Raw genomic sequence first — 22,906 nt, forward strand, 5'->3', positions numbered from 1 at the left:
ATAGTTTTATTCACTCCAAATTTTGTCTGATGTTTTCAGACCTCAAAAGTGATATAATGTGTTAAGTTTATTCCACATCCGACGTCCATCAGTTGTGTAGATCCAGGTATATGCTTTAAAATGAAATGGAAAACCCTGAATGTCTTTCAACCAACGCAGTAGCTATGTATCTAGGCCTACTGAGTTTTAGTAAGGTTGTTTTAAAGTATTGATTCATTCTGATCCGTTAAACATTAATTTGATATGAGGAAGTGTACTTCAAACACGTGGTTGGAGCTTCAGTCTGCTTTAGAGGGAAAAGGATTAAACTGCTAAGCAGTCAGTAACAAGAACCATGTGTCCTTTTTCCCAGTTTTCCCATCTGTGCCCTTAAAGCCCTCATTTCACTCTCCCCCCACTTCCCCCTTCCTTAAGAACCAGTCTGTTTTTGTTTTCCAAACAAGGCTCTCTGTACAGGAAATTGTGTACTTTGGGAGCATTCAGGAAGGCAAAGAGCAGATTTCCTGTTAGGACCATGGCAAAAAAAAAGTGTGGATAAAAGGGGTCAGTAATCTCTAAACCAGAGGAGAAAGACCAGTCAGCTATTCCCCTCCCATGACTTCACTTCCCTCCCCTTCTCACAGACTTGACATTTCAAATCTCCATACCACGCCAGTGCCACAACTACCATGACCTTCGAAACATGGAAAACTGGAAGCAGAAGGATAAAGAAACAATATTCCTGCGCCTCACTGGGTACATTTCCTCATATACAGAGGAGCCAAAGAACAGGGAGATTGTGTGGACGAGAGGAAAAGAGGAGGAGAGAAAAAAGGCAGAGGGACACTGAGTAAAAAACCGACAGGAAACCAAATAATTCTGGTGCTGTTTTCTGCAAATCCTCCTGAGATAAATCACTTCAGAGGACTGCCATTCCCAATCCACATTTTACAATTATAACTGACAAAGGGTTTTCCCATACATTTTTGTAAGATTGATTGGAAATGTATAAAGCACTAAAACTCTGACAGAAAAGTGACGTCTGCTTCATTCTTCTCTCAAGGACTTTTCAGTCTCCCACACATTTAGTGTGGTTGGTCAAGATGTGAGCGGCTGAATCCTTTTTGGGAGTTTTGTGTGGTTTTTACTTCTGGGCTACATCTCACCCCTTTCCCAGGGTCTGTTGGATCAATGGTTGTGAATTTGAGGATTTGTTTGTTCTGAACTCCTGGACTACTAACTGGATCCAGATGAAGAATAAAGGAACCAAGCAGAGGTCCAAAAAGAAAGGAAGTGAAAATGCATTCGGCTGTGACTTGACAGAACATCTACAGAATTCAGGACAAGACGGTAAACTTGTTTCTTTCTATGTTTATTATGTTGCTTCCCTTTCCTGCTGCTTCCCTTTCCTGCTGCTTCCCTTTTCCAGCAGATTTCAGAAAATGTCATCATGCCCCATAATATTGACCTTATGAATTCTGAGTTACACAGAAACAGAGCCTAATTATTGGCCCATTATTCAACATGTACTAGAGTTATTGAGGCCATTGTCATATTTCATGTGTACAGATTTATTAGACATGTAGTATTAACCAAATAAACAACAAATAATCATAATAATAGTTATGCTAATTACAAAAATATTAACACAGTGTGATCGTTGAGAAAACACTTTCCCAAATCAACCTACATTGGGAAAACGTTTTTTTTTTAGACTAAACAGGTAACAATTTAACAACTTAGTCTAGATTTAGTTTTTAATTTAGCTATTACAATGTTGATGACTGTTTGCGACAGGATGTGTAATGGTACAGTTGAATTGTCTATACATGTTCAGTATGGAATACCTCTATGGTTTTAGGAGAATTCCGAATTAGATTGAGACTTATTTAACCCCATACATTTGGGAAAAATAATGTTAAACCTCTTTGCCTTGGATGATTTTGTAAACTTAATGTGAAATTGGTTAGGAAAGATCCATGCTGTTTTTAACAGTTGTATAGAAGAGGATGTCGTTTATTCAGGTATGTGGCACAGATGTATATTGCAATATGGACATCAATGTACATATGTTTTACATTCCATTAAGTCCTTTAGGCTCCCACAGAGTTTTAAATAGGGGATTTGTGAGTTAGGGTGTGGCTCATAGTCTTTTTGTCAACTTCCCCTGCCCACCAAGAGGCCTGTGTCTGGCTCTCTGTCTGAGGATTCTGGGTGGGCAACACTGCTCATAGGGGGGAGTGTCAGCCAACAGATCATATATTAGACAACAATTGAGGATGGGTGTGTTTACCCAGATAGTATTTGAATGTAGGTAAAATTGTAATATGAAGTGAGGTAATGTGATGTGACTTGGAAACCTTTATTTTGAACAGATTTAACAGATGAACAGATGTAACAGATTTGATACAGTAGATCTTTGTTGCACAATACACATTTTTCTCTGCTACAGGGGAGAAGGTATAAATTACTGTATATGGTTAATATGATGATACTTTTAGTTGTTATTTGTCAAATGGCATATATAATTACGAGTGGCTTATAATAATATCTGCTTTTGTTGACATGGCACTTTGAGATATCAGTTGTTGTTGAGTTGGTATTGAGGTTGCTGAAATGTCACTAACTCTGTTTGACCCTAGACAGGGACGAGAAAGGATGTGTGTAATTAATTCATTTACACAGACAATTTACCTACGAGGATGTTATTTGATTTAACAATTGTCGTCTAAAATAACAGCATCTTATTCAATGAGCCGTATTCTTGGATTCCTTTTGAATCCACAAGGAGATTTTCAGGCAAGCAGGAGTTTTCTATCTGAGAAAATACTCTGAACTCATGGTGACTCAAATCCCATTCAGACCAGCCACCATTTTGACCACAGGCATGTCACTGAGAGTGTCTGTTCAGATGTGTAGTCCCTAAGCAAGCCTCATGTGGGAGAACAGACTTTCATTCATACTGCCCAGGGGAACCTCTGACTAGTACGTTTCAAAGCTCCAAAGATGGAATAAATTGTTTTAGTTTTGCTTAGCTAATGTTCAGCTGCATATAAATAATATCAAATCAAATTGTATTAGTCACATGCGCCGAATACAACAGGTGTAGATCTTACAGTGAAATGCTTACTTACGAGCCCCTAACCAACAATGCCGTTTTAAGAAATCATCATGTCTATGTGCTTACTGATTTATTGTTCAGGTTTAGTTGTGTTGCTCATGAGATATGTTAAGAGTCTGCAAATAAGGGAAACAATCTTTAAACTGTCATTCATCTATGCCACTGTTCCACTGTAAGTTGTTGAGTAGACCTACACTATATCGCTCTGCATTCTCTGGGGACACGAGAGATTGACCTCCATGCTTGCCATTGTGCGGCTAAAATGTGAAACGGTCCCCTGTCACTGGGGCACTGGCGAGATGGTTCCTTATCCCCTTGTAAAGAGTTCTGGGAAGGGCCTCATCTAGTGTATCTGTGAAGTGGGGAATGCCTGGTTGCAAAGTGGGAAGGTCTATTTAACTTAAATTAGTTGAGCTATGAGTCTCAAGTGCTTTCCTTCAGGGATAGAGGAGCTTACAGGAACATTGTGCACGGTGTATTTCTCGTCTAAGGTTGTTGCATACATTGGTTTGCTGATTTCAGTCCAGAGTGGAACAACTTTGGAAAAAGAAGTGAGCTATATCATCTGGTTTTTCGATTAGCGTAGTAAGGAGGGACACTAACTGCTGTAGTCTACGCCATACCGTGCCAAAGCGGAGCTATACATGTTTCAATTCCAGTTCAAATGTATTATGAAGATGTTCTTTGATCTACAAGTATTCATTGGTGTGGAAAGCAACCCTACATTCCTCTCGAATACAGCATCGTAGATAACATATTTTAAGAATAGAGACATCCCAGTAGGGAATAGAGTTTGGAAAGCAATAGAGAATTGGGTGGTAACATTTGAAAGGCCATTTCTATTAGAGGAAGTGTCACAAGTAATACCAGCTGCAAGGATTGGGTGTGTCAACCTTCCTCTGAAACAAACAAACCATTTTTAACTTCCTGTGAAATTCCACCTTCTTCACAATCAGCAACCCTATGGAATACAAAGCCAAGCTACAGCGTAAAGTATGTTAAGTATGATTTAAAATACTAAATAAGTACTAATACAATTTATACTAATGGAAATTGGTTTCTCCCAAAGTATACTCCTAACGCTTCTCTGTCCTTTTCTGCCATGGAAAAAAGGGTTGTCTCAAAGAATGAGCCAAAGATCCAGATTCTGACTCTGTTTATAGTAAATACAGCATTAAACTGACCCTGTCCAGTTCATAGAGGCCCTCTCTGTCCCTCCTCTTTCTGCCTTATGTCAGCAGTTGAAAATGGAATGCCAGCATTTTCCAGACTGCTAAAACCCAAGTTGCCACGTTTTCCATCCACCTCCCTAGACTGTAGACATGGCATTACGTTTTAAAATAATATAATGAAAGATATTCAGTTGAACATCATTTCTGCGAAAACGAGAATGTTGCCTCTTACAGAACACCAAAAGATACGTAACTTCGTATGTTATGATTTCTCTCATAAATATTCACGTACCTTCTTTACAACATCCATGGCAGTTTAATATGACCACCCTAAAATATGTTGACCTTCCCTCCTCAAAGTCTGTCTGTTGCCAGACTGAACCCTTAAAATGTTTTTATTTGGTTTGCCATGTGTGTGTGTCTTTTCATGTCGAACGGATGGTTGAAATAATATTTGTTTATCATTATTTTTTCAGTTCCCCAAGTTTTAAAGACGTGTGCAGAGTTTATTGAGAAACATGGCGTTGTGGATGGGATATACAGACTCTCAGGGGTCACCTCCAATATCCAGCGACTCAGGTAACTATTTTAACCACATACTGTGCCTTCCAAAAGAATTTGGACAGGGAAGTCAACATTTCAGTTTGGGCTCTATGCTAAACGTGTTTGTCTAGTACGTTTATTGATTTAGGCCATTATGAACGTATCATGTTGTACAACTTTAGTTTATTCAATATAAACCCTTAGCAGCCTACATTTCAATCTTACAAAACAACCTGCACATACGAGAGGGATTGTGGAAGCATCATTCGTCTAGAGCTGTATCGATACCCATGTGTTTGTGTGCTTACTTACAGACAGGAATTTTGCACTGAGTTGTGCCCTGACCTCACAAAGGACATGTACCTCCAGGATATCCACTGTGTGGGCTCCTTATGCAAGCTGTACTTCAGGGAGCTACCCAATCCTCTACTCACTTATGAGCTTTACAAGAAATTCACTGTGAGTACTGTTCAAAGAGGCAGTGTTTTTAGCCTGGCAGGTAGGAGCGTGGGGCCAGTAACCGAAAGGTTGCTGGATCGAATCCCCGAGCTGACAAGGTAAAAATCTGTCGTTCTGCCACTGAGTAAGCAGTTAACCCACTGTTCCCTGGGCGCCGATGACGTGGATGTCGATTAAGGCAGCCCTCCGCACCTCTGATTCAGAGGGGTTGGGTTAAATGCGGAAGACACATTTCAGTTGAATGCATTCAGTTGTACAACTGACTAGGCATCCCCCTTTCCTTTCTACCTATAAAAATCGAATCAAAATCAAATCAAATGTTATTGGTTACATGCGCCGAATACAACAGGTGTAGACTTTACAGTGAAATGCTTATTTAAGAGCCCATTTCCAACAGTGCAGAGTAAGACAAATATTTGCTAAAGAAAATAGTAACACAATAAAAACAAGAACGAGGCTATATACAAAGAATACCAGTACCGAGTCAATGTGCAGTGGTACGAGGTAGTTGAGGTAATAGAGTATGTGCATGTGGCTAAGGGTAAAAGTGACTAGGCAATCAGGATACACAGTGCTGTAAAAAAGTATTTGCCCCCTTCCTGATATCTTATTTTTTTGCACATTTGTCACACTTAAATGTTTCAGATCTTCAAACAAATTTAAATATTAGACAAAGATAACCCAAGTAAACACAAAATGCAGTTAAGTGATGATTTTATTTATTAAGGGAAAAAAGCTATCCGAACCTTCATGGCCCTATGTGACAAAGTAATTTCCCCCTAAACCTAATAACTGGTTGTACCACCCTCAGCAGCAACAACTGCAATCAAGTGTTTGCGATAACTGGCAATGAGTCTTTCACATCGCTGTGGAGGAATTTTGGCCCACTCTTCTTTGCAGAATTGTTTTAATTCAGCCACATTGGAGGGTTTTCGAGCATGAACCTCCTTTTTAAGGTCACGCCACAGCATCTCAATCGGATTCAAGTCCAGACTTTGACTAGGCCACTACAAAACCTTCATTTTGGTTTTTTTAAGACATTCAAAGGTGGACTTGCTGATGTGTTTTGGATCATTGTCCTGCTGCAGAACCCAAGTGCGCTTCAGCTTAAGGTCACGAACTGATGGCCGGACATTCTCCTTCAGGATTTTTTGGTAGAGAGCAGAATTCATGGTTCCATCAATCAAAGCAAGTCGTCCAGGTCCTGAAGCAGCAAAGCAGCCCCAGACCATCACACTACCACCACCATCACTACCACCACCATTACCATCACACTACCACCACCATATTGGACTGTTGTTATGATGTTCTTTTTCTGAAATGCTGTGTTACTTTTACGCCAAATGTAAGGGGACGCCCATCTTCCAAAAAGTTCAACTTTTGTCTCGTCAGTCCACAGATTATTTTCCCAAATGTCTTGGCGATCATCAAGATGTTTTTCTGCCAAAAGTGAGACGAGCCTTTATGTTCTTTTTGGTCAGCAGTGGTTTTCGCCTCGGAACTCTGCCATGGATGCCATTTTTGCCTAGTCTCTTTCTTATGGTTGAGTCATGAACACTGACCTTAACTGAGGCAAGTGAGGCCTGCAGTTCTTTAGATGTTGTTGTAGGTTCTTTTGTGACCTCTTGGATGAGTCGTCGCTGCGCTCTTGGGGTAATTTTGGTAGGCCGGCCACTCCTGGGAAGGTTCACCACCGTTCCAAATTTTCTCCATTTGTGGATAATGTCTCTCACCGTGGTTCGCTGGAGTCCCAAAGCTTTAGAAATGGCTTTGTAACCCTTTCCAGACTGATAGATGTCAATTACTTTGTTTCTCATCTGTTCCTGAATTTCTTTGGATCGCGGCATGATGTCTTGCTTTTTGAGATCTTTTGGCCTACTTCACCTTGTCAGACAGGTTCTATTTAAGTGATTTCTTGATTCAACAGGTCTGACAGTAATCAGGCTTGGGTGTGGCTAGTGAAATTGAACTCAGCTTTCAAAAAATGTGATTAACCACAGTAAATTCATGATTTAATAAGGGGGGGCAATTACTTTGTCACATAGGGCCATGGAGGTTTGGATTGCTTTTTCCATTAATAAATAAAATTATCACTTAAAAACTGCATTTTGTGTTTACTTGGGTTATCTTTGTGTAATATTAAAATGTGTTTGATAATTTGAAACATTTAAGTGTGACAAATGTGCAAAAAAATAAGAAATCAGGAAGGGGGCAAATACTTTTTCACAGCACTGTATAATGAACAGAGTAGCAGCAGCGTATGTGAAGTGTGAACGTGTGTCTATGTGTGAGTGTGTGTGTGGCGTCAATATGCATGTGTGTGTGTGTGTTTTGAGTGTGAGCATATGTAGTGTGCGTATCTGTGTGTTGGAGTGTCAGTGTAGTATGTGTGAGTGTGTGGGTAGAGTCTAGTGAGTGTGCATAGAGCCAGTGCAAGGGGTTCAGTACAATACATCTGTAATGTGTCCACTTTGGTCACAAGAATCCCTGTTTGATTTACATGAGAGATTAGTCATTTAATACTGTGGCACATTCAAAGAAAGAATGATGTGCAACACTGATAATACTTGTCTTCGTCTTTTACTGTTTAGGAAGCCGTCTCAGTCCAGCAGGATCATGAAAGATTACAGCATATTCAGGATGTCATTAAAGAGCTACCACTCCCCCACTTTAGGTAAAACTCACTTCAGACTTTTGTTTCCCTTGTAAAGGACCTTCCCAACATTTATATGTGGTTTATAAGCTAAAAGGAAGTGTGTGTCCTCTCTTTTCAGGACTCTGGAATATCTTACCAAGCATTTGGCCCACCTGGCCACCTTAAGCCCCCAGACTAACATGCACAGCCGCAACCTGGCCTTGGTGTGGGCTCCAAATCTGTTGCGGTGAGCTCTACACATATTGTACACAAACCAATATCACCTTATCCAAGAACATACTAAAACAGTTCTGTGATAACTACATTTGGTTTGAGTTATACCCTATCTGATGCATTATTCCATATGGTAACTCTCAATGAGCAACGGTAAAATCCCTCCTTGGTTGTGACTGAAAGCATTTCTACTTTCTCTCTTGGCTTCGTGTTTTGTAGCTCTAAAGATATTGAAGTTGCATCCTGCAATGGGGACATGGCTTTCCTGGAGGTGCGGGTACAGCAGTCAGTGGTTGAGTTCATTTTAAATCACACTGAGCAGATCTTCAACCATGCAGCTGCACCAATAAAACCTAAAGGTATGCATGTCACAATGTTTGAAAGTGTCCAATGTGTGCATTTAGACATTTCATGAATGTTGCCCTCTTGCTTGTGTCATTTATATGGCCATTGGACAATGGATTGTATTTATTGTCATGCCAACAGTAAAAACCTACAGAATGTATTATTATAGGACCCGGTTTGATGTGTGGGGAGAAGTATGCCACTTTGCCTATCAGTGGCCAGGGTGGGCCAATGAAGCTGATGAGCCTGGAAGAGGCCCAGGCCCGCTCCCTGAGCCCTAACCACCCAGCACGGAAAGAGCGTCAACGGGAGAACAGTCTACCAGATACCAGCACTGCCACGCTGTACCATACCGTCATAGACATATCGGATAGCAAGTAAGATGGATGAGGATTCAACTGACTGATTTATTTAGTTTACTTATTAACATGCTTAATACACAAATCCTCTGGGCTGTCAGGCACCTGGATACATTTGGCAGTGAAAACATAAATTCAAAAAAATACCTGATCAAACATAATGTAGTATACAATAACTCATACACTGTGCAGTGTATGCAGTACAGTGCCTGGCAAATCAGTCTAGGTTGATCGTATGGTTTTAGCTACTGTACCCTTATTGTTACTGCATTGTTTTGCTGTACATACTGCTTTTACTCTTCAATAAACACACTGATTATCAACAAATACAAAACCAAACAGGCCATATTGTTCACAAATGTTTCTCCTTTTCTGTCAGAAGAAAGCTTTCTGGGAAATCCAAAACGTGGAAGTCCATCTTCAACTTGGGCAAGTCTGTGACAGACTCTAAGGGGAAACTGAGCCGGAATGGGAGCGTGTTCTTGAGAGCACAGAACATCACAGGTAAAAGCACTTTAACAATTTACTGCAGTAGGCTAAATCAGGGTCACACATAGTGATTCTTGGTGGTCTTAAACAAATCTACTTTGAAATAAAAGTATACACCTCATACAGATGGTTATGGGCTTTAAAAAATAAGACACCTGTACCATGTCAGATATAGAGTTGAAATGTATTCAAATGTGAGTTTGCATCCCAATATTACACTTTATATACATCACAGAAGACTGAAATATAACAAAACTGTTTGACATAGAAACACCGGATTTTTTATAATATTTATTAATTATGAAATTCTGAACAATATTAATAACATTCCACCCATGAGGCCAAAGAGGGCCCTTTTGGTCACTGATTGCAGGAAAGAGTTTTAACTAGTAAGGCTAAATAATTTGTCATGGAAAACATAGTAACATAGTAGGGGAGTGTGGGGTATGTTGAGACCAATTTTGTTACATTCAGCATCACTACATCCATGTAAGTATAGTATTATTTCTAACAAAGAAGTCTACATATATCTCTGGATGTTGTGTATCCCTGTAAATAATCCAAATTATTTCAGACATAAGTTTTGAAAACACAGGTTGTCCAAAAAAAAGTTGTCTCTTGGCACAACTTACTCCGGGTACAGGGTAAGTTGAGCAGAGGGACAGGGTAAGTTGAGCCGCCTTAGTGGGTGATGGTGTCCTGTGACAGTGTGTGATGGTGCGGCTTGGTCAAAGTTTAATTAACGGAATGGGGGTGTGGTATATTGTACGGCATATCTTAAATGTATGCCTACAGTCAGATATAGATCTCTCTGTTAAATATCACTTACCCTTCCATTTCTTGACCAGGGATGTTATTTCAATGTGCCAATTCAAAGTTTATTTGTCACGTGCGCTGAATACAACAGGTGTAGGTAGATCTTACAGTGAAATGCTTACTTACAGGCTCTAACCAATAGTGCAAAAAAGGTATTAGGTGAACAATAGGTAAGTAAAGAAATAAAACACCAGTAAAAAGACAGGCTATATACAGTAGCGAGGCTATAAAAGTAGCGAGGCTACATACAGACACCGGTTAGTCAAGCGGATTGAGGTAGTATGTACATGTAGATATGGTTAAAGTGACTATGCATATATGATGAACAGAGAGTAGCAGTAGCGTAAAAGAAGGGTTGGCGGGTGGTGGGTGGCAGGACACAATGCAGATAGCCCGGTTAGCCAATGTGCGGGAGCACTGGTTGGTCGGCCCAATTGAGGTAGTATGTGCATGAATGTATAGTTAAAGTGACTATGCATATATGATAAACAGAGAGTAGCAGCAGCGTAAAATATAGGGGTTGGGGGGCACACAATGCAAATAGTCTGGGTAGCTATTTGATTACCTGTTCAGGAGTCTTATGGCTTGGGGGTAAAAACTGTTGAGAATCCTTTTTGTCCTAGACTTGGCGCTCCGGTACCGCTTGCCATGCGGTAGTAGAGAGAAAAGTCTATGACTGGGGTGGCTGGGGTCTTTGACCATTTTTAGGGCCTTCCTCTGACACCGCCTGGTGTAGAGGTCCTGAATGGCAGGCAGCTTAGCCCCAGTGATGTACTGGGCCGTACGCACTACCCTCTGTAGTGCCTTGCGGTCAGAGGCCGAGCAGTTGCCGTACCAGGCTGTGATGCAACCAGTCAGGATGCTCTCAATGTTGCAGCTGTAGAACCTTTTGAGGATCTCAGGACCCATGCCAAATCTTTTTAGTTTCCTGAGGGGGAATAGGCTTTGTCGTGCCCTCTTCACGACTGTCTTGGTGTGTTTGGACCATTCTAGTTTGTTGTTGATGTGGACACCAAGGAACTTGAAGCTCTCACCCTGCTCCACTACAGCCCCGTCGATGAGAATGGGGGCGTGCTCGGTCCTCCTTTTCCTGTAGCCCACAATCATCTCCTTAGTCTTGGTTACGTTGAGGGATAGGTTGTTATTCTGGCACCACCTGGCCAGGTCTCTGACCTCCTCCCTATAGGCTGTCTCGTCTTTGTCGGTGATCTGGCCTACCACTGTTGTGTCGTCTGCAAACTTAATGATGGTGTTGGAGTCGTGCCTGGCCATGCAGTCGTGGGTGAACAGGGAGAACAGGAGGGGACTGAGAACGCACCCTTGGGGAGCTCCAGTGTTGAGGATCAGCGTGGCAGATGTGTTGTTACCTACCCTCACCACCTGGGGGCGGCCCGTCAGGAAGTCCAAGATCCAGTTGCAGAGGGAGGTGTTTAGTCCCAGGATCCTTAGCTTAGTGATGAGCTTTGAGGGTACTATGGTGTTGAATGCTGAGCTGTAGTCAATGAATAGCAAGGCAAGTTCTCTGCATTTGTTAAGGCTACTAAGCCCATGAAACTGGTCCTCGAGATTCTTGATATGTTTAGCAAGCTCAGACTCCATGTCATCAGATAAGACCTTATGTTCCTCTGCTAGTCTATCATAGCCTCTCTTTTGCACAGGTACATGTTCGTTTTTCTTTTTTGTTAATAATGTACCTCTTCAATGTCATTCAGTAAAAAAAAATCATTCCTTGCTTCTGCTCAAATGGACTTCTTCCCTTCTCCCACTTCCTTGGCTACTCTCTCAAGAACCTCAAGGGGGGCTAGACCTCTACTTGTTTTGCATTTGTATACACAGGGAATGATGATGTCTGCACTATCTTTTGTTCATATGCATGATGCGTTGCAAAAATACTATGCACATTATACATACAACAGACAAAATGCAATCATTTGTTTGGGGTATGGTGGCCATTGGCTCAGGATGCACTTTCATGCTAGGTTTAGGACCTCATATTGTAGCTATAGAGACCCAGCTGATGTACAAAACAATCTTATGACTATTTACTTTGGTTTAGATACAAGCATCATGAAACCTATAACCAATAAATGTAATAATCTTTGTGAAAATCAGTTTTTGGGACCTAACTTGCTTACCACTTTTTCCATGTGGTTTCTTCCTTCACAGACTCCATGAAATGATGACCTCTTCCTAAATATTTGGTCACATTGTGAATTTTGTGTATGGTTTCCGAGAAACAAGGGGTGGCTCAGCTAACCCTTTGGCTCACCTTACCCCACTCTCCCCTACACATTTTATTTCAACCTTATAGTGAATGATCAATGAAAATGACTATCACAGAAATGAACATTCTACTTGAAATAATTGATATTAACAGAACAGGGCTGTGCATATTTTTAGCAGGTGCTCCAAATGAAGGGGGAAAAATACTCATATTTCATATCTCGAAATTCATAACATAGCCTACTAACTGCCTCTGTAGGGATTTTTATTTATATATATTTTTTGCATAGGCCTATTTATTTCTGCAACAACACTCATCACAAATTGTAAGCAAGCTAGTTACAGGGCCTCCTAAAGGCATGACTGACATCGGGAAAATAGGGTGTGCTATCAGTTGATCATTGTTGATTGATGTAAATCTGCTTGTTAGCTAGCTCCATATGACATTTTTTACTGATTTTGATTTATCTTCAATGCTCTTAAATAATAACTTCATAATTTAATATTCGGAATATTTTAACTCATGATATACAGTTCAGGCTGGCTAGTGGCTTGTGTGGATATTTTAGTATATGGTGGTTAGCAAGAGTCCAAACTACCTGCTGCCCTGACACACATGTGTAACTCCCGACTGAGGAAGGGATGGATTTGGGTCAGAGGGTCGTAGATGCAGCCGCTCTTCTCTACTGTGTCTTTCTGATGCGCATAGGCTATCAGCCAACCAGACCGACTTCTGATGACGATGTAAATCAAGTGTTATGCTGCAGCCGCTGTGGCAGGACTGTTGACGGCTCATAATAATGGCTGTAACAAAATGTGGAAAAAGTCAAGAGGTCTGAATACTTTCCGGAGGCACTGAATCACTAGATTTGATTTACTACAAGATTAAGGGTATACTGTGCAACTTTCATAAGGTCTGGATGCCTTATATGGAATACTGTACGACAAAAGGAGTCTATATTGAAAACATGCCCATGTCAGGGGAGATACCTATTTAAGCAATCCCTAGTTGCTGGGCCGCTCAGTCCTGGCCCTGCGGGTCTGCCGTACTGTTGGTTGTCACTGTTGGTTGCCTTGGCCTAACATACCTGAAACCAATAATGAATGTTTCAATAAGATCTTAAAGCTGAGTGGGGTGTGTTGGGTTGGGGCGCTGTAGGGCCGTGGACCCCTAGGGGCAGGACCGGGTGACTCCGCCATGTTGTGTGCAAGTAAAAATAGCTTTACAGTACTTTTAGGCCTATGATACGAATTATATGGAGGGTGTACTTTTTTTCTCTGTGTTAATGTGTGTTTTTCTCTCAAATTTTGTGCACAAATTTGTTTACATCCTAGTTAGTTAACATTGTGTGTTTTTATTAAACTTTTGTTTTCCCTTGAGACATAAAAAAATGATGGGAAAGAAGCTGTGTTGGGGAGAGAGTTAAGTTATTGACTAGACTGGTGGGGGGTCTGGTGTGCAGGCGGCTTGGGGCAGCTGGGCGGTCTGGATGAAATTTGATAGAGGTTGTCTTCACAAAGACAATCAAAAGTATTTGTACTTTATTTGTAAGAGTTGTTCATTTGTTAGGCTTTTGGTTAAAGGTGCAACACAATATTGATTATTGAATTATCATTGACCTAGTTCAGTCTTATCAATCACTTAAACATATTTAATAATGATCTCTTACCAAGCTTGATGACTGTTGGCATTTTTGGTAACTTTTTGTTGTTCTAAATAGATGGCTAGAAGGTCCATGGGTCATATTAGATGTGTAGAAATGCAGGAAATGAGCTTTAGATGCCCAAAATAATGGAGGACCCCCAGATCCCCCGTGGGGTGGGTGATGCAAAATGGGTCAACTTTGAGCATCTCTATCTCCTAAATGCTTTGGCATTCAGGTCCAAAAAGTCACTCTCTGACCACTTCTTCCATGGGCAGACATGTATGGAAAGTTTTGTTTCAATCAAAAGGGATGCTGTCAAAAATGTATTCAATTCAAATGGATTTACCCCATGACTGCATTCTTGATTCACAGAAAAGGCAGCTATCCGACCAGCTAGAAGCATGGACTCTTTGTGCTCTCTGCCAACAGGTGGGGCTGAATGCACTACATTGCATACAAAAGACTTTTGTCGTCGTGAAATCTACTCACAGCAGTTCTCTCCAATAAACAAATCCTCATTGTAGCATTTGCTTTGTAAATAAGGCTGAGAAGATGTATATCTAACAATTTGTTTCACATTTGATTTCCAACACACAGATGATGACAAGGCAGGAAATTTCAACTCAGCAGGCGAGGCCAACGGTTTCTTTGCACCAGGCATAAAATCCAGAACACTTGGATCTGACTCGCTCTATGACCTCAGTGAACACCAGAGGTGGGAGTTTGAGATTAAGAAATCGAGCGAGGCCACAGGTGGCAGCAGCCCTAACATGAAGAGAAGGGGCTCTCCAAGTGTCTCACCACCCCAACAGAAGTCTCTACCTGAACAACTGAAGGTTTTCAAAGGCGATGACCTCAGCACCTGCCAGCCCACCTCTCCTAAAAACAGGAGGATGCTGTATTCTGGCTCCACCCACAGCAGCACATCCAGGCCCTCCTTCCCAGGAAGCCTCTTTCCTGAGTCCTCCCCTAGGCATCAGCGCAAGGCTCTCAACATATCAGAGCCCTTTGCTGTGTCCGTGCCCCTGAGGGTGTCTGCAGTCATCAGCTCCAACAGCACCCCCTGCAGGGCAACAGGGAAAGAGAGGCCTGCTGCAGCTGCCCTGAAACCCAGCAGAGAGACCTCCCAGTCAGAGCAGAGTGATAGCAGCGGCAGCTCAAGTTTCAGAGAGCACCCCCTTGTAGAGAGCAGTGTGGGGAGTGAGAGCAGTATTTACAGTAACAGCAGCTCAACCCCTCTGGAAAAGGAGGCGAGACCAGCAGAGGAGAGGAGCAGAGAGGAGGCAGCTTCCAAAAGTGTGCCAGAAGGTAGGACATTTTCACCTGATAACATAGAAAAAAGCCTGTGACTGTGTGTGTGTGTGTGTGTGTGCATGCACTCAGATTGAAAACCTTCCTCATTATCCATGGTAACAGTGTCTATTAATAAAATTAAAATAAATAAAATCTATTTATGTTATTCGTTTCAGGAAGTGAAGGAGAGGTGAAAGAGGTTCAAGGGAAGGTGGAAGTATCTGACCTGAGACAGTCCTCCACTTCCAACACAAGAGAGGAAGATAAAGAGAAACAGCAATCTCCTGGGAATCTGGACAGCCCGCCAGCACCACAGCTTGAGACAAAAGAACTGACACAACTGGTATGTTTAATCTCCAGTTTAGCTCTGTGCTTCATCACAGATAATATACAAAGGATAATACAATGACAATGGCTGTCGCTTTATTAGGGCGTTTGTGATTTATGTTTTGCAGGATATGGGATCTCTACCTATCAAGGAAGAACTCTGGTGTGAACTCCATCTTGAGCTGAAAATCACTGAGCCTGAGCTTGACATTATGGAAGAGGAGTTCATGCCTGTTGTTTGTTCCACCAAGAACACTCGTGAGGATGTTAAGGCAAAAAGAAGAACCAGTCTTCCAACTCACTCGTTGTTATATAAGGGACAGCCTTTGATGCCCACCAGGCCTGCATTGACTGATCAAAGTGCTTCTACAGTAGCACATTCAGCAAGAAAGAACTCCTCAGACACACTATTTCCATTTGACAAAACATTACATTTCATGGTTGGCACAGATATGAAAAATACACCTCTACATGCTGCTGATTCAACAGATAAAACAGAAAACAAATCACACATTTCCCCAAAATCTAAGCTCACAGAAACAGAAAAACCCATCAGCGTCAAGCCACGACTTGTGGTTCCTCACCTCGCAGAGCCAAGTTTACGTTCTACTCAACAAAGCCAGGTCATAAACCATTTGCAGCCAGGGGATGACATAACATACATAGGCACGTCTGTAGTAGAGAAAGGAAAAGGGCCATCGTGGAAAAGTAAAAGTCAAGATTGGGTCAAAGGGGTTTTCCATGACGATGGAAAGAATGCTTTGTCAGTTGTCATGGGAGGCATTGAGAGGCTTTCAATATGTTTGGAGGAAAGACCCCACACCTTGGGGCTAGCACGCCAAGATGATGAGGATGGATGTGGAGGACACTCCGAATCGGAGGACTTGGAGGAGGAACCTTGGGAGGAGGTCTTCAGCTCCACCAAACAGTGGGTAACCAGTCCTCTTCATTCACCCACATTTAAGGATTTGTTTGGAAAACTAGATGTGTCATCGTCTTGTTCTGCGGGAGAAGGTTTGAGCTCCAAAGATCTAAACGTTCCTCCTCGATCTAGAGAAGACAAACCAACAAATGGATCATGTCCCGTTAGGAGCATAGAAGTGTTCCCAGGAAATAGCTCTCTAGCATGCAGCGGCAAAACAGAGACCAAAATCACACATCCACTTCCGTTACCCGCCAAAACCACCATGGTCAGTGATGACGCAATGAGACCACACAGAGGGAACAGCTGCATAGCCAAGCAGAAAAACACCACCTCCTCCCAGAGATTTCACAGACAGACGTCTTATGAAGCATGTTATTCAGAAAAAACTGTGCAGGACAGTTTTTCCAAACACAGACCCTATTCACTCAATTTGGATTTAGGACTTCGATGTATCAGAGACATTTCCAATCAGCAAAACCTTGAGTCAGCTGAGTTATCCTCCATTCAGAGAGGGGCAGTGACCCCGTCTGGGACCAAATCCAACGGCCTGTCCCAGGAACTGGAGCTGTTCCTGAGCGATCGTCAGGCCCCTGTGCGCCGGAACTCCGCCCCCGTCAGTGTGTCGTCTGTCAGGACGGCCTTCATGATAAAGACTTGCCAGGCCAAAGCCGTGCCTGTCATCCCCCCAAAGGTGCAGTACAGCCACATACCTCATTCCACGAACAATGATGCAGGAAATGAAGCCGAGAAAGAACTCACAAAAACCAGGGGAGAGAAACTAGATACTGTACCTCTTCTTCCATCTATCAGGGATCTAAAGGAGGAGTTGGAGAATAAGGAGCCAGCCCCCAAATCCCAAATAAGGCAGGCTATTGCAGAGAAATCTACAGAGACTAATAAAACCACATCTATTTCAGACCCATTGGTGCTGAGGAGGAAACGCTCCTCCAATGCAGAGGCCTTTGCTGACTGTCCAAGACCTGAACGGTCTACTGTTCTACAAAGACCGTCCTTTAGGAACCGCCAGAGACCACAGAGCCTCATCTTGTTCAGTCCACCCTTCCCCATCATGGATTACCCACCGCTAGGGGATGATGGCAAGCTCCTCCTCCCGCCCATCAGAAGTCCAACTGAAACATCAGCACTCGATGTCTTTTCTAAAGAGATGGATGAGAATCTCAGGACCCCAGAGGGGGTGACCCTGCGGAACAAAATGACATTACCCAAGAGTGGACAGAGGCTGGAGACCTCGACCAGCTGCTTTTATCAGCCACAGAGGAGGTCCATGATATTTGACAATAGGAGCCACAGACAGATTGAATGAGACACTGGACAGGTTAACCAGTTTCCTAACACTACTCTGGTTATCCTTCTCCTCATCCTCCCTGTTCTTGGACTTATGTAAATGATTTTAGCAATATTGGGCCTATAATTCTACCTTTGGTATGAAACTATTCTGGGAAATGAACCGTTTATTTGTTTCCAATGCTCCTACAATCACCTCTCTGTCCTGCACTAAAATAAGTATTCTCGACTAGTGGTGAAGATTTTAGTCCAAATCATATGCAGTAATGATCGATTAATATTCAAATTATATTTTTTTAATTCAAATGTTAGACATGTTTGTAATATGCATATGAAGGATAGACAGCCAAAGAAAGGAAAATGTTACATCGACCCGTATTGCCATTGGTATTTGAGAAAATGTCTTTTACTAGTTTGCATGTCATCATTGGTAATCACAAGATTGCCTTTTTGCCAAAGAGAGTTGTACCTTCAGTGATCGCTGCTTTGTTTTTATTTCTACCTTTCGTCTTACATAATTTGTGAACTGAATAACGACTCCATACAGTATGAACCCACTGACGCCCAGCTATTGTCGCTGTGATCAGCTTTTATCCTGACATAGTATCAGGGTAGTGTTTTTCCAACATTCTAAGTAATGAGAACAGGAGAAAGCAGCTACTTTAGTTGTAATTGTATTATAGACACTAATGGTATTTATTTATCCAATTATGAATCTATCGATAGTCATTAACACACTTGACCAATTCTTTGTTGTTGTGGTTTTATTTGGCTTCAATTCTAGTAGCCAGACATTACTTCACCAATTCTATATTGTGTAATGTTACCAATACTTATACTGGTATGTGTTACCAGTGCTACCAGGGATTTATCAGAACTGACATAGTTGGTGTTCTCTTAATTGGACTGTAAAGTGACGTTTTGGTAAAGTTTTAGGATGAGGAGGACAGATGACAAAAATACCTAATGTAAAGTGTCTGTTGTGATGAAAACAGGCTTTGAAGAGAAACGTTTGCGTTTTAAAGAAAAGGATAATGAGAGAAATGGATGTGCTGACACTTGTATTTGTGTATGATACAAGTGCAGATTGCAAAAAGAGAGGACTCAAACGCTATGCTTTAAATGTTGCGAAGAGTTAAACGAATATCAGAACAGGGATGCTAGTTTTTTGCAGCTGTATTGACATAATACTACATTTGTGACCTGTACAATTCTGTATGGACCAAAATTGGATGTATTGTGTATAGCCACGGAAAGATATGAAAATTAAAAACACGTATAGGCCTAACATATTTTCTAGGGATTTGTTCATAGAATGATATGTCGTAATGATTTATTTGGAAAAAAAAGCATGAACTGGCGTACACCCAGAGAAAATTATTTAGTTTAGAGGTGCTGACTAACTGCAAATAATCTGTAAGCTATAAAAAACAAAGAGAGTCGCACACTGTATATATATAAACTCCCAGTAATTTATTGGGTATAACACCAATGTTTCGGCATCACTGTGACTTCTTTATTTTTATGTGTTACAGTTTATAATGATTTATTTTGACAACATAGTCAAAAGTTTGAACACAGCTACTCATTCAAGGGTATTTCTTTATTTTACTATTTTCTACATTGTAGAATAATAGTGAAGACATCAAAACTATAAATAACCCATATGGAATCATGTAGTAATAAAAAAAAGTGTTAAACAAATCAAAATACTTTTTTTGTATTTATTGGTTCTCTTAATTTTGATAACAGAGATGAAAATGTATTGAATTTAAGGTTATTTGCTGAACAAAAAAGGTAAATATTTGTATTACTTCTTTACTGGTAGCTCTGCACTGAAGTTTATTTGAAGCATTCTTTGTCATCCTCAGTAGTCCGACTCAGTGTAGTGGAAAATTACTCCCAATATCACAAAGAACTGCAGAACTGCAGGAAAACAAAGATCTAATTCTCCATGTTGCTATTTTCAGCTTTTCTTCAGCACATTTAAGTGGCATTTTAAGTAATGCCATTTTACCTTATTTGGGCCTATTTGCTAAAATTAAACAGATTTTGATTAATGCATACATTGTCTCAATGCAAGAGCAGCTACAGTGCCTTCAGCAAGGATTTTGTGTTACATCCTGAATTAAAAATGGATGAAAAATATTATTTTCTCACACATCTACACACAATACCCCATAATGACAACGTGAAAACCTGTTTTTAGAAATGTTTGAAAATGTATTGAAAATGAAATACAGAAATATCTGATTTACATAAGTATTCACACCCCTGAGTCAAAACTTTGTAGAAGTATCTTTGGTGGCAATTACAGCTGTGAGTCTTTTTGGGTGTCTCTAAGAGCTTTGCACACCAGGATTGTACAACATTTGTCCATTACTCTTTTCAAAATTATTCAAGCTTTGTTAAATTGATAGTTGATCATTGCTAGACAACCATTTTCAGGTCTTGCCATAGATTATCAAGTCGATTTAAGTCAAAACTGTAACTAGGTGTAACGGCTTTCGTTGGTGGAAGGAGAGGAGGACCAAAATGCAGCGTGGTACTTATCCATAATAAATGTTTAATCGAGAATGACTACAAAAAAACCCCAAGAGAATCAAAATAAAACCGACACAGTCCCGAATGGTGCAAACACTGAAACGGAAACAATCACCCACAACACACAATGAAAAACAGGCTACCTAAATATGGCTCCCAATCAGAGACAATGATAAACAGCTGCCTCTGATTGGGAACCACACCAGGCCAAACACCTAGAAATATAACCCACAGAACAAAACATAGAAAAACAACATAGAATTCCCACCCCAACATAAAATAAAGACATAAAAAAGGAACTAAGGTCAGAACGTGACAGTACCCCCCCCCCCCAAAGGTGCGGACTCCGGCCGCAAAACCTGAACCTATAGGGGAGGGTCTGGGTGGGCATTTACCGCGGTGGCGGCTCTGGAGCGGGACGTGGACCCCACTCCACCATAGTCTCGGCCCACTTATGTGGCACCTTAGGAGTGGCGACCCTGGATTGGAGACCCTAGTAGAAGGCAGCACTGGACTGAGGGGCGCCTCTGGACTGAGGGGCGCCTCTGGACTGAGGGGCGCCTCCGGACTGGCGGGCGGCTCCGGACTGGCGGGCGGCTCTGGCAGCTCCGGACTGGAGGGCAAACCTGGAGGGAGAAGACGGAGAGACAGCCTGGTGCGTGGCGCTGCCACAGGACCCACCAGGCTGGAGAGACCTACAGGAGACCTGGTGCGTGGAGGAGACACCGGAAAGACCGGGCTGTGGAGGAGCACTGGAGCTCTGGTGCGCAGCCTTGGCACCACTCCTCCAGGCTGGATGACCACTTTAGCCCGGACCCTCCAGAGTGCAGGCACAGGTTGAACCGGGCTGTGGGTGAGCACTGGAGATCTGGTGCATACCACTCGCACCTCTCCCTTAGGCTCAATGCCCACATTCGCCCGGCACGAGCGGAGCGTAGGCATAGGACGCACTGCACCCTCCCAGCGCCCCGGAGACACAGCACGCAGAGCCGGTGCAGGATACCCTGGGCCGAAACGGCGTACCGGAGACCAAACACGCTGGGCTGGCACAATACGCCCTGGCTGGATGCCCACTCTCGCATGGCACTTGCGAGGGGCTGGCATATAGCGCTCCGGGCTATGAACGCGTACTGGCGACACCGTGCGCTTCACCGCATAACACGGTACTCAGTGATGTGTTGGATTTGCCCAAAACAACACTGTATTCAGGACAAAATGTTTTTTCAGTATTACTTAAGTGCTTTGTTGCAAACAGAATGCATGTTTTGGAATATTTTTATTCTGTACCGGCTTCCTTATTTTCACAGTAACTACAATGTTGTTGATCCATCCTCAGTTTTCTCCTATCACAGCCAATAAACTCTGTAACTGTTTTAAAGTCACCGTTGGGCTCATTGTGAAATTCCATAGCGGTTTCCTTCCTCTCCGGCAACTGAGTTAGGAAGGACACCTTTATTTTTGTAGCCTAATTAATAACTTCACCATGCTCAAAGGGATATTCATCGTCTGCTTTAAATAAAAAAAAATACACATCTGCCTATCGGTGCCCTTCTTTGCAAGACATTGAATAACCTCCCTGGTCTTTGTGGTTGAAATTCACGACTTGATTGAGGGACCTTACAGATAATTTGTATGGGGTAGTTATTAAAGAATCATGTTAACCACTATTATTGAACACGGGATGAGTCCATGCAACTTATTATTTGATTTGTTAAGCACATTTTTACTCCTGAACTTATTTAGGCTTGCCATAACAAAGGGTTGAATACTTATTGACTCAAGATCAAAGATCAATTACATTGCTGATCAAAGGACCAGCAATGTAATCATAACAACCCGAAAATAAAGATTACATTTTATATTAGAGCACTGTACTGTTTCATGCAACAGGACCTCTCTAGTCACTTCCATAATGTTACCACACATCAGTCAGATCTAAACTGGAAAACAGTGCAAAAAATAAAGGTTCTTCAATGGTTCCGTGGTTCTTCAGTGTCCGTTGGGGTTCCTGGAATAACTATTCACCAATAAATCTTAGAAGTATTATAAAGGTTCTCTTGGAGTGACAAAAAGATTCTTGAAAAGTACGCGACATCTTTGCGATCGAAAATGTACTATTTTCAAACAGTCTAAACAAAAAATGACATCATATTCAAACATCTTTGCCAGAGGCAAGCAAGTCCACGTGCTAATGTACCAACGATCTCGGTAAGTCACTTACTATTTCTAACAATATTACTGATGTGTTTAATGAGCAATTAGATCTGTATTTTCACGGTAGCTTGACATTACCTATCACTCTAGCAATCCAAAGCTAGCTAGCTAGCATTGCAAGTATTTCGCTAGCTACTGCTAAAGGGGCGTCTTGCACCCCAAAAGTATAAAGAGGGCAGTCAGTACGTGAGGATGGCTGGGGGGGGGGGTTCTACTAAGCTAACATATGGAATTGTTTTAAGATGCTCATACCATGGATCATTTAGCTATTTTATTT

At 41.8% G+C, this 22,906-nt stretch overlaps 1 protein-coding gene across 2 annotated transcripts; it reads left to right on the forward strand.

Moving 5' to 3' along the window:
* Positions 1-629: 629 nt before the first annotated feature.
* Positions 630-19,549, forward strand: LOC120057302 (rho GTPase-activating protein 31-like). Of its 2 annotated transcripts, none has more exons than XM_039005871.1 (12): positions 630-1,329; positions 4,749-4,851; positions 5,130-5,274; positions 7,866-7,948; positions 8,049-8,156; positions 8,363-8,502; positions 8,658-8,865; positions 9,227-9,351; positions 14,394-14,450; positions 14,619-15,329; positions 15,491-15,657; positions 15,770-19,549. In XM_039005871.1, the coding sequence occupies exons 1-12, from the start codon at positions 1,230-1,232 to the stop codon at positions 17,888-17,890; spliced, it is 4,068 nt and encodes a 1,355-aa protein (XP_038861799.1). In that variant the 5' UTR covers positions 630-1,229; the 3' UTR covers positions 17,891-19,549. The 2 variants fall into 2 exon arrangements, with proteins under 2 accessions (XP_038861799.1, XP_038861800.1); XM_039005872.1 differs by having other exon boundaries at positions 9,230-9,351.
* Positions 19,550-22,906: the final 3,357 nt, after the last annotated feature.

The sequence above is a fragment of the Salvelinus namaycush genome, chromosome 12 (assembly GCF_016432855.1).
Source record: "Salvelinus namaycush isolate Seneca chromosome 12, SaNama_1.0, whole genome shotgun sequence".
Classification (NCBI taxonomy): domain Eukaryota; kingdom Metazoa; phylum Chordata; class Actinopteri; order Salmoniformes; family Salmonidae; genus Salvelinus; species Salvelinus namaycush.

Excerpts from the sequence above, each read along its gene's own strand:
- LOC120057302 (XM_039005871.1), top strand. The coding sequence starts at position 1,230 with ATGAAGAATAAAGGAACCAAGCAGAGGTCCAAAAAGAAAGGAAGTGAA. Across the intron at positions 5,275-7,865 it reads AGCTTTACAAGAAATTCACT|GAAGCCGTCTCAGTCCAGCA; the intron begins GTGAGTACTGTT and ends TTTACTGTTTAG. Across the intron at positions 8,503-8,657 it reads TGCACCAATAAAACCTAAAG|GACCCGGTTTGATGTGTGGG; the intron begins GTATGCATGTCA and ends GTATTATTATAG.